Consider the following 11706-nt stretch of genomic DNA (forward strand, 5'->3'; position numbering starts at 1 on the left):
ATAGTCTGAGCCATCCGGGATTGTGTATACAGGAAGGAGCCATTCCAAAACTAACACTAGACAAAATAATTGTTTAAACACTATTATAATGTTAAAAAAAAAAAAAACAGTGTTCAGCAGAATGTCATAAAAACAAATAGAAATCAATTTTGTGAAATACACTGTTATTTGAGATTAGTGTGAAGATTCATCTTGGACAATGCTTTTGAGCATCTCCAGAGCATTTCCAATATCCAAGACATTACGTTTGGCAATGCTCACATGTGAATAAAGTACTATATGGAAAGAATGTATTACTTTTAAAAAGCTTTTGATAATATTTATATGATACTCAGGAGAATAATTTCATTGATGACCAGAGGAATACAAAATAAACAGACACCACTCATTAGTGGAAGAGAAATAATAATCACAGAATAGTACTTTTCTTCTCCAAAAGTTTGTATAGAGCTTCTTTGACATCTTTGTTTCTCAGAGAGTAAATCAGAGGATTCAACATGGGAGTGAGTAGGGTGTAACACAAGGAGGCCACTTTACTGAGCTCAGGATATGTGTCAGGAGTGAGATACATAAAAAAGACAGCACCATACAGTACACTCACGACTCCCAAGTGGGAGCTGCAAGTGGAGAAGGCTTTTTTACGTCCTTCGGTGGAGGGTATCTTTAGAACTGTGGACACAATGTACAAATATGAAATAACAATAACTATGATGGTAGGCAAGGTAATGAGGCCAGATAAGGTGAAAGAAACCATTCTCAGGATGAAGAGATCAGAACAAGACAGTCTCTGAAGTGGGCGAGTGTCACAGTAAAAATGGTCAATGGCCCGAGAAGCACAAAAGGATAAAGTAAATGTCATGCTGGTCTGAAGAACTGAGCTGATGCAGCCAAAAAAATAGGAACCAGCCACCAACTGAACACAGAGACGTGTTGACATCTGGACAGTGTAGAGGAGTGGGTTGCAGATGGCAATGAAGCGGTCATAAGCCATGGCTGCCAGGAGAAACCCCTCGGTCACAATGAAGAGGGCGAAGAGAAAGAGCTGGGTCACACAGCCTGCAAATGAGATGGACTTGCTCTCAGACCAGAAGTTGATCATAGCCTTGGGTGCAATAACAGATGAATAGAAGAGATCAATAAAGGAGAGGTTGCCTAGGAAGAAATACATTGGTGTGTTCAGCCGGGGGTCAGTCATAATAATGACCATCATGCCAATATTTCCTAGAAGGATCATCGCATAGAAAAGCAGAAAAAGCAGGAAGAGGAGAATATGGAGCTCTGGGTGGACCCTGAAGCCGACAAGAATGAAGTCAGTCACGTCTGAGTAGTTGCTTGTTCCCTTGTCACCCATGGCAGAAACCTGCGGAGAGGTACAAAGCAAAATAAGCAAATGAACTCGGCTGTCATCCTAGTTACAAATCATCTCTTACTGTATTAGGAGTCACAAAACTATTCTAAAATCATTATTTATTTTAACCTTAAAAGTTACTAATTTATACAAGTGGTGGAATTAGATCTTTTCCTTCTGAATCTAATACAGTGTCTTTCCCCCAAATACCTTTCACAGTGCGTGTATCACTTCTGTATATATTTCCAACTCATGATTTATGCAATAAATGTAATGCCAGAAAATAGTGATTACAAGAGAGCACAAATATTTCAATAAATAATATTTTGGAAGCAATTTTGAAGTCTGGGTTTGGAGATAAGGGCTTCAGTAGTCTAGTTTAGGAAAATTTAGCTTGCCAAGTATAGAGTACCAGCAGATACAAAGGAAATGAATTTGAATTTTAAGATACCAAAAAGATGCCATTCTTTTTTGTGGGTAATGGAAACCATGGATTCTGATATAATTTGTATACTCACAAAGAAAAAGTTGTGCACAACCAAACACAAAAATTATCAGCACTTGTATGCTAGAATTTCTCCAGATGAGCCTCAAAATTTCTTTCATAAAAACAATTTTCCTTCATTTCCTCAACTGACAGCTCATAGTAAAGAAAGAGACTTATTCTCTCTAGATAGAATTATTTAGAAATGGATACTGAACAAAAGATACATAAAGAAGAAATTGTTGATTGCATTCTTATTTACCTGGAATATAACTTTCACAGTCATCATTAGTCCATTTACTAGACACTTCAAATAAGATCACTCTTTTCCCCATGGCTTTATATACATGAATCTGTGTAGACAACAATAATAGCAAACATTATGTGGCATCTTTTATAGGCCACTTCTCTAAATGCTTTCATAATAGCTCATTTAATACATACAACAACAATAGGCAGTGAGTGTTATTGTATTCCCCAGTTTACAGTAAGGAAAATGAAGTATCAAGAAATAAAATATGTTGAAAGACATCTACTAGGGTCAGAATTGAAATCTGAAGCCAAGAAATCTGGTTCCAGAACCCATGCTCTAATCACTGTGTGATATCTATCACCTTTTTCTTTGATAAAGAAATATGAGAGAAGTTTAATATTTTGGTGAGGAACAGATGACTTTCAGTAAAATGGTATGATGTTGTCTTGATATATTTTTGTTATTCACCAGATACATCAAAAATTAAATATGAAGATAATTATAAAGGGGCAAGATTTTAAATAGATCAGAGTTAGGGTCTTGGGAGTATAAATTATTTAAACAGTGGAAGGAAACACTGTAGTAGTTATAAAATGTTTTTTGAAAAATAATGTATCTTATTTATATTTCTTTGAAATCCTGCCTAGAACCAAGGGACCAGATTACTTTAATTTTTGAGATTTATTCCTATCAAACTTATTCTAATGTTAATAAGTTTACAGCTAAATACACTTATATCTGGGAAAAGGAGAGTGTTTTTCCCAGAGTATCCAATAGACAAGTAGTCAGTTGGTGATTTATTATTTGTCAAAAACTCACATGCTTTCAAATTTACTCTTACCTTATATTGTTTGGTAATTTGTCATGTTCTGTAAAAATAAGCAGCAGAATTCTGATGTTTTGTCTTGTTATTATTTTAATTTTGGAAAGAGTAAACAAATTTAATGACTGTTACAAAAATAATTTTTAAAATATTTGTGTCAAGATAAAATGAACCCCTTTCCTCTCGAAATATCCAGATACATGTTCATTTTCCCAGTTTCATATTCTTCCCTTAGAGAAAATAGCCTTATTTTTCTTACTGCTCTATGTAAACTACTGAACTTTCCTTTAGTAGTTGACATTGGAAAAAGTCATTGTCCTTTGTAGAAGACAAACAAGTGTATTTTCCAGTGATACTTGGTTAACTCTGAAATGCTTCCAGGAATTATATTCTGTAGTTATGCAAAGTGAATCTGAGGAATCAATCAATAGGATAGTTCCTCTTCTGCATTTTCTAGTGCCTGACTGCTTTTAAGAAGCAAAAGTAGATTGTCTTAGACATCCAAGTAGAGGTCCTGAGTCATCTGGAATCTCTGATAATCTGCTCAAATAAAAGCAACAGTTATCATAATGGCTTTGGCATAACAGTATAAATTTTTATAATTGCAGCATTGAGCTTTTCTTTACCTTCTGGGATATAGTCCTCCTGGGAAAGAAAGAAGTATAAATTTATTATTAAGATGTCTAGACTCCAGAGTCAAGATCCATGAGGAACATAGGGACTCCAGACTTAAAAAAGAAAAGAAGAAAAGAAAGAAATTAGGGGTGGGAGTGTATGTAAGCAGCCTGAGTCTAATAGGAGTCAGCATACATACAAGAGCTATTTTCTTATGAGAATCCTTTGGGAAGGACCAAAAAGGTCTTTTTTAAAATCATCAATCCAAAAAAAGACATATCTGAGTCAGAGTTCTAAAACACAACTCCCTGCATCTAAAAATGCAGCTCTACTCATTATTTTTTCTCAAACACTTTATTGAGAAATAATTAGTGTGAAATAAACTGTATTCACCAAGTATACATTTCTGTGAGTTTTTACCAGTTTTATACATCGATGAAACCATCACCATATCAAGATACAGAGCATTTCCAAGAGACTTATCATGCCTTTTTTTTTTTTTTCAGGTCCCAAGAGAACAGTCATATTTTATTTTATTTTATTTTATTTTTTTATTTTTTTAACTTTTTATTTTTACTTTATTTTACTTTATAATACTGTATTGGTTTTGCCATACATTGACATGAATCCACCACGGGTATACATGTGATCCCAAACATGAACCCCCCTCCCACCTCCCTCCCCACAACATCCCTCTGGGTCATCCCCGTGCACCAGCCCCAGGGGGCTGTATCCTGCATCGGGCATAGACTGGTTTATACAGAGTGAAGTAAGCCAGAAAGAAAAACACCAATACAGTATACTAACACATATATATGGAATTTGGAAAGATGGAAATGATGACCCTGTATGCAAGACAGCAAAAAAGACACAGATGTGTATAGCGGACTTTTGGACTCAGAGGGAGAGGGAGAGGGTGGGATGATTTGGGAGAATGGCGTTGAAACATGTATCCTATCATGTAAGAATCGAATCACCAGTCCATGCCCTTTTTTAACCATGCCTGCTTCCAACTCCATTTTCAGCTAACCAGTGATATGATTTTTTTTTGCATATAAATATGTTTGCATATAGTATGCACCCTTTCCTCTCAGGTTTCTTTCACTGAGTAAAATGATTTTGAGATTTATTCATTTTGTAATATCTATAAGTAACTCATTCTTTTTATTGATGAGTATTCTATTTACATATGTACCAAATTTTGATACTATTAAATCTTGGGCAATTGAGGTGTTTTCTGATTTCAGATATTGTGAATAAAGTCAATATAAATATTCACACACTTATTTGATCAAATACCCACTTCCTTCCTCTCCTCTCTCAGCACAGCATAACTTTCCTACACTCAAGCAAGTGCAGGAAAAAATACACTGATTTCTCTTCCCCTAGGTACCAGACAAAGGCTATCATATCGCCCTGAGAGTTAAGTTGCTTTATTCATGTCCACCTGTTTGCAACCCAATGGACTGTAGTCCACCAACCTCCCCTGTCCATGGGAGTCTCCAGGCAAGACTACTAGAATGGGTTACTGTGCCCTCCTCCAGGGGATCTTCCCAAGCCAGGAATTGAACCACTATTTTGTCTCCTGCATTGGCAGATGAGCTCTTTACCGCTAGTGCCACCTGGGAAGCCCATCACCTTGAGAGTATCAGGCAGCAAATATATCTTATCCCCAAGGTATAAATAATGCAGAAGGTCTATTCAAAGCAAGCTAAAATATCTTGACGATGTCTATCTTTATCCAGCCTCCATTCATAGAGTAGAAGCTTGACCTCTGTTATGTTACACCAAGACTACTGGAGCTCTGATTTAAGGAGCCTCAGTTCAAAGGATGAAGTTTCTGTGCCAAGAGTGATAATATCATTGGCTACTGACCGTACCCAGAAACCTGCTCCTAAATCAGAGGTGTCACTCAGAGAACTGAACCACAGGTTTTGCTTAGAATGAAAAGTGTACCGTAACAGAGAGCTCCAAGTGAACCGTATTTAGAATAAAGCATGGAAAAGTTCAAGTATAAGTGAATTATGAAACTTAAAAATAGTTTGGTGATAAGCAATGGAGTAGAGATGGTTAGCTCCATAAAAGCAAAAAGCTAACTGTCGACCAACTAGAAATTTACCAGAGAGAAGTAGAGAAGGAGACAGCTAAGAAATGCCTTCTCTGGGTTTGAACAGGCATAAAAAACTGGCCTTAAAGACGATCCTTGTAAAGGAGACCGAAAAAAATTTTTTTGATATCTGTTGCATTTCAAGATATATTATTTTTTAATTTATTGTTTATTGAGGTAACACTGGTTTATATTATGCAAGTTTCATGAATACATTATATTTCTACTTCTGTATACACTGCACAGTGCTCACCACTGAAAATTTGGTTTCCATCATCATATAGTTTATCTCCTTTACCTATTTCACCCTCTACTCCCCCACCTCTTTCTCTCTGATAATCACTATTCTCTTCTCTGTATCTACATGTTTGTTTTTGTTTGGTTTGGTTTGCTTACTTATTTTGATTTTTGCTTGTCTGTTTTTTGTATTCCATGTATGAGTGAAGTCATATGGTAATTGTCCCTCTCTGTCTAATTTATAATATCCTTGAAGTGCATCTGTGTTATCACAATTGGCAAGGTTTCATCTTTGTTATGGTTGAATATAATCCTATTCTATATATACACCGCATCTTCTTTATCCATCCATCAGTGGGCCTTAGAGTTGTTTTTCTATCTTGGCTATTGTAAATAGTACTGTGATGAACATAAGGATGCATATATCTTTACAATTAGTACTCTCATATTCTTTGGTAAATACCAAGAAGTGGAATGACTGAATCATATACTGGCTCTGTTCTTAATATTTTGAGAAATATCCATAAGTTTTTATAGTCAGTCAGTCAGTTCAGTTGCTCAGTCATGTCTGACTCTTTGCGACCCCATTAATCGCAGCACACCAGGCCTCCCTGTCCATCACCAACTCCCGGGGTTCACTCAGACTCACGTCCATCGAGTCAGTGATGCCATCCAGCCATCTCATCCTCTGTCGTCCCCTTCTCCTCCTGCCCCCAATCCCTCCCAGCATCAGAGTTTTCTCCAATGAGTCAATTCTTTGCATGAGGTGGCCCAAGTACTGGAGTTTCAGCTTTAGCATCATTCCTTCCAAAGAAATCCCAGGGCTGATCTCCTTCAGAATGGACTGGTTGGATCTCCTTGCAGTCCAAGGGACTTTCATGAGTCTTCTCCAACACCACAGTTCAAAAGCATCAATTCTTCAGTGCCCAGCCTTCTTCACAGTTCAACTCTCACATCCATACATGACCACTGGAAAAACCATAGCCTTGACTAGACGGACCTTAGTCGGCAAAGTAATGTCTCTGCTTTTGAATATGCTATCTAGGTTGGTCATAACTTTTCTTCCAAGGAGTAAGCGTCTTTTAATTTCATGGCTGCAATCACCATCTTCAATGATTTTGGATCCCAAAAAAATTAAGTCTGACACTGTTTCCACTGTTTCCCTACCTATTTCCCATGAAGTCATGGGGCCCAATGCCATGATCTTCATTTTCTGAATGCTGAGCTTTAAGCCAACTTTTTCGCCCTCCACTTTCACTTTCATCAAGAGGCTTTTTAGTTCCTCTTCAATTTCTGCCATAAGGGTGGTGTCATCTGCATAGTTTTTATAGTGGCTAAGCCAATTTATATTCTCACCGAAACTTTCTGTTTCCTGTTCTCCACATCCTCACCAATACTTGTCATTTCTTGCCTTTTTGATAATAGCCATTCTAACAGGCAGGAGGTGGTATCTCATTGTGACTGATTTGCATTAATTTGTGATGTTGAACGTCTTTCATGAGCCTGTTGGCCATATGTCTTTCTCCTTTGGAAAAATGTATATTCAAGTCCTTTGACCACTTTTCTTGTTTCACTCATTTATTGTTGAAACACACACTGTTGTAAATGTAAAAGAAAAATCAGTGATGGAAGCAGAGAAAAAGTAAGCCCTTAAAGAGCTTACATTTTTTATGTCAGAGAGTGTTTTGCCTATATTCTCCTCTAGGAGTTTTATAGTTTCTGGTCTTACATTTAGATCTTTAATCCATTTTGAGTTTATTTTTGTGTGCGGTGTTAGAAAGTGATCTAGTTTCATTCTTTCACAAGTGGTTGATGAGTTTTCCCAGCACCACTTGTTAAAGAGATTGTCTTTACTCCATTGTATATTCTTGCCTCCTTTGTCAAAGATAAGGTGTCCATATGTGTGTGGATTTATCTCTGGGCTTTCTATTTTGTTCCATTGATCTATATGTCTGTCTTTGTGCCAGTACCATACTGTCTTGATGACTGTGGCTTTGTAGTAGAGCCTGAAGTCAGGCAAGTTGATACCAGTTCCATTTTTCTTTCTCAAGATTGCTTTGGCAATTCGAGGTTTTTTGTATTTCCATACAAATCTTGAAATTATTTGTTCTAGTTCTGTGAAAAATATGGCTGGTAGCTTGATAGGGATTGCATTGAATTTGTAAATTGCTTTGGGTAGTATACTCATTTTCACCAGATTGATTCTTCCGATCCATGAACATGGTATCTTTCTCCATCTATTAGTGTCCTCTTTGATTTCTTTCATCAGTGTTTTATAGTTTTCTATGTATAGGTCTTTAGTTTCTTTAGGTAGATATATTCCTAAGTATTTTATTCTTTTCGTTGCAATGGTGAATGGAATTGTTTCCTTAATTTCTTTTTCTACTTTCTCATTATTAGTGTATAGGAATGCAAGGGATTTCTGTGTGTTGATTTTATATCCTGCAACTTTACTATACTCATTGATTAGCTCTAGTAATTTTCTGGTGGAGTCTTTAGGGTTTTCTATGTAGAGGATCATGTCATCTGCAAACAGTGAAAGTTTTACTTCTTCTTTTCCAATTTGGATTCCTTTTATTTCTTTTTCTGATTGATCCACCTCCCAGAATACTGGAAATAAAAGCAAAAATAAACAAATGGGATCTAATTAAAATTAAAAGCTTCTGCACAACAAAGGAAAATATAAGCAAGGTGAAAAGACAGCCTTCTGAATGGGAGAAAATAATAGCAAATGAAGCAACTGACAAACAACTAATCTCAAACATATACAAGCAACTTATGCAGCTCAATTCCAGAAAAATAAACGACCCAATCAAAAAATGGGCCAAAGAACTAAATAGACATTTCTCCAAAGAAGACATACGGATGGCTAACAAACACATGAAAAGATGCTCAACATCACTCATTATTAGAGAAATGCAAATCAAAACCACAATGAGGTACCACTTCACACCAGTCAGAATGGCTGCGATCCAAAAATCTGCAAGCAATAAATGCTGGAGAGGGTGTGGAGAAAAGGGAACCCTCCTACACTGTTGGTGGGAATGCAAACTAGTACAGCCACTATGGAGAACAGTGTGGAGATTCCTTAAAAAATTGCAAATAGAACTACCTTATGACCCAGCAATCCCACTGCTGGGCATACACACCGAGGAAACCAGAATTGAAAGAGACACATGTACCCCAATGTTCATCGCAGCACTGTTTATAATAGCCAGGACATGGAAACAACCTAGATGTCCATCAGCAGATGAATGGATAAGAAAGCAGTGGTACATATACACAATGGAGTATTACTCAGCCGTTAAAAAGAATACATTTGAATCAGTTCTGATGAGATGGATGAAACTGGAGCCGATTATTCAGAGTGAAGTAAGCCAGAAAGTAAAACACCAATACAGTATACTAACACATATATATGGAATTTAGAAAGATGGCAATGACGACCCTGTATGCAAGACAGGAAAAAAGACACAGCTGTGTATAATGGACTTTTGGACTCTTTGGGAGAGGGAGAAGGTGGGATGATTTGGGAGAATGGCATTGAAACATGTATACTATCATGTAAGAATCGAATCGCCAGTCTATGTCCGACGCAGGATACAGCATGCTTGGGGCTGGTGCACGGTGATGGCCCAGAGAGATGTTATGGGGAGGGAGGGGGGAGGGGGGTTCATGTTTGGGAACACATGTACACCCGTGGTGGATTCATGTCAATGTATGGCAAAACCAATATAGTATTGTAAAGTAAAATAAAGTAAAAATAAAAATTAAAAAAAAATAAATAAAGAGCTTACATTTTTTAAAGAATTATTTTTAATTGGAGAATAATGGCTTTACAATGTTGTGTTGGTTTCTGCAATACAACATGAACCAGCTATAAGTACACATATATCCCCTCCTTTCAAGACCTCTCTCCCACCCCCGCCATCCCAGCCCTCTCAGCATGGAGCTGGGTTCCCTGTGCTAAACAGCCACTTTCCACTATTTCCACTAGCTAGCTATTTTACACTTGATAGAGTATATATGTCAACTCTACTCTCTCAGTTTGTCTCCCTCTCCCTCATCCTCTGTGTCCACAGGTCCTTCTGTATGTCTCTTTGCCCATTTTTTATTCTGGTTGTTTGGTTTTTTTATTGTTGAGTTATATGCATCATTCACATATGTGGATATTGTCCACCAAAAGGACAAATTTAATTAGATTAGAATGTAGATAATATATGTTCCAAAATTTTTAGAAAATGATACAACAAGAATTACTGGAAGCAATTTGCTGAGTAGTGAATCTCACAGTCAATAAATGTTCAGTTGCTCAGTCTTGTCCAACTCTTTGTGACCCCATGGACTGCAGCACACCAGGCTTCCCTGTCATTCACCATCTCCTGGATTTTGCTTAAACTCATGTCCATTGAGTCGATGATATCATCCAACCATATCATCTTCTGTCACCCGCTTCTTCTCCTGTCTTCAGTCTTTCCCATCATCAGGGTCTTTTTCCATAATTCGGCTCTTTACAGTAGGTGTCCAAAGTATTGGAGCCTCAGCTTCAGTATCAGTCCTTCCAATGAATATTCAGAGCTGATTTCCTTTAGGATTGGTTGGTTTGATCTCCTTGTAGTCCAAGGGACTCTCAACAGTCTTCACCAACACCACAATTCAAAAGCATCAATTCTTCGGCACTCAGTCTACTTTATGGTCCAACTCTCACATCCATACATGACTACTGGAAAAACTATAGCTTTGACTATATGGCCTTTTGTCAGCAAATGATGTCTCTGGTTTTTAATACACTGTCTAGGTTTGTCATAGATTTTCTTCCAAGAAGCAAGACCATCTGTCAAATCAACTGTCAGTGCCTATATCAATACATCTTACATAATACAAAATATTGTATATATTATACATATTGCTAACATTAGACATCAAAAATGAAAATATAAAAAGATATAGAAAATGAAATGATGAGAAAAAGAAATCATATTTATTTACTGGTATAAGGATTCTTGTATTGATAATTAAGAAGTAGCAATGTGATTGCTTTATGAGAACTGTGTACTCAATTTAATTGCTTCATGGTAGTGCAACCTACACAATTAATGAGTGAATCATTATAGACTTTTATTACATAGAGTGTTATAATCATATTCACAATACAGCACTAGAAACATTGTTATTTTTTTAAAACCCACCTACCTATGATGTTCTCATGTAGTTTCTCTAATTATTGGAGAGTGACATACACATACAATGCATGCATTCTAATTCACTGAGTCATGTCATTATTTGCAACCCCTAGACTGTCACCTGCCAGGCTCCTCCATCCATGGGATTCTCCAGGAAAGAATACTAAAGTGAGTTGCCATTTCCTACTACAGGGAATCTTCCCAACTGAGGGATCAAACCTGCGTCTCTTGCATCTCCTGCATTGGCAGGCAGATTCTTTACCACTGAGACACCTGGGAAGCCCACCAATACTGTACCATACTGTAATTCATAATGTATTGCATTACCCAAAAAGTTTATTCAGGTTTTCATAACAGAGTACAGAAAAACCCAAATGAAATTTTTGGTCAGCCCAGTAGTAGAAGGGTTCTTGTCATAAAAGAAATCAAAAGCAGTCTTTAATAATTGGAATCCTTCTGCCAAATTGCCTGATGTCACTTGTCTCTGGCACTGCTGCTTCTGTATCTTCTTCCTAGTCATCTGGCACTGATTGAGAGCCACTCATCTCCATCAAATCTTCTGTTAATTCTTTGGTTGTGGTATTTATCAGTTCTTGAATTTCTCCAACATCCATATTTTGAAATACTTTACCCACTTCACCACCTTTTTTTGTCAT

At 36.9% G+C, this 11706-nt stretch overlaps 1 protein-coding gene across 1 annotated transcript; it reads right to left on the reverse strand.

Moving 5' to 3' along the window:
• Positions 1–409: 409 nt before the first annotated feature.
• LOC138079022 (olfactory receptor 9K2) lies at positions 410–1351 on the reverse strand. The gene has a single exon (XM_068971832.1). The coding sequence runs from the start codon at positions 1349–1351 to the stop codon at positions 410–412; it is 942 nt and encodes a 313-aa protein (XP_068827933.1).
• Positions 1352–11706: the final 10355 nt, after the last annotated feature.

The sequence above is a fragment of the Capricornis sumatraensis genome, chromosome 4, assembly GCF_032405125.1.
Source record: "Capricornis sumatraensis isolate serow.1 chromosome 4, serow.2, whole genome shotgun sequence".
Taxonomy (NCBI): domain Eukaryota; kingdom Metazoa; phylum Chordata; class Mammalia; order Artiodactyla; family Bovidae; genus Capricornis; species Capricornis sumatraensis.

What these genes read in the sequence shown, in the direction of transcription:
- LOC138079022 (XM_068971832.1), bottom strand. Translation starts at nt 1,351, where the DNA reads ATGGGTGACAAGGGAACAAGCAACTACTCAGACGTGACTGACTTCATT.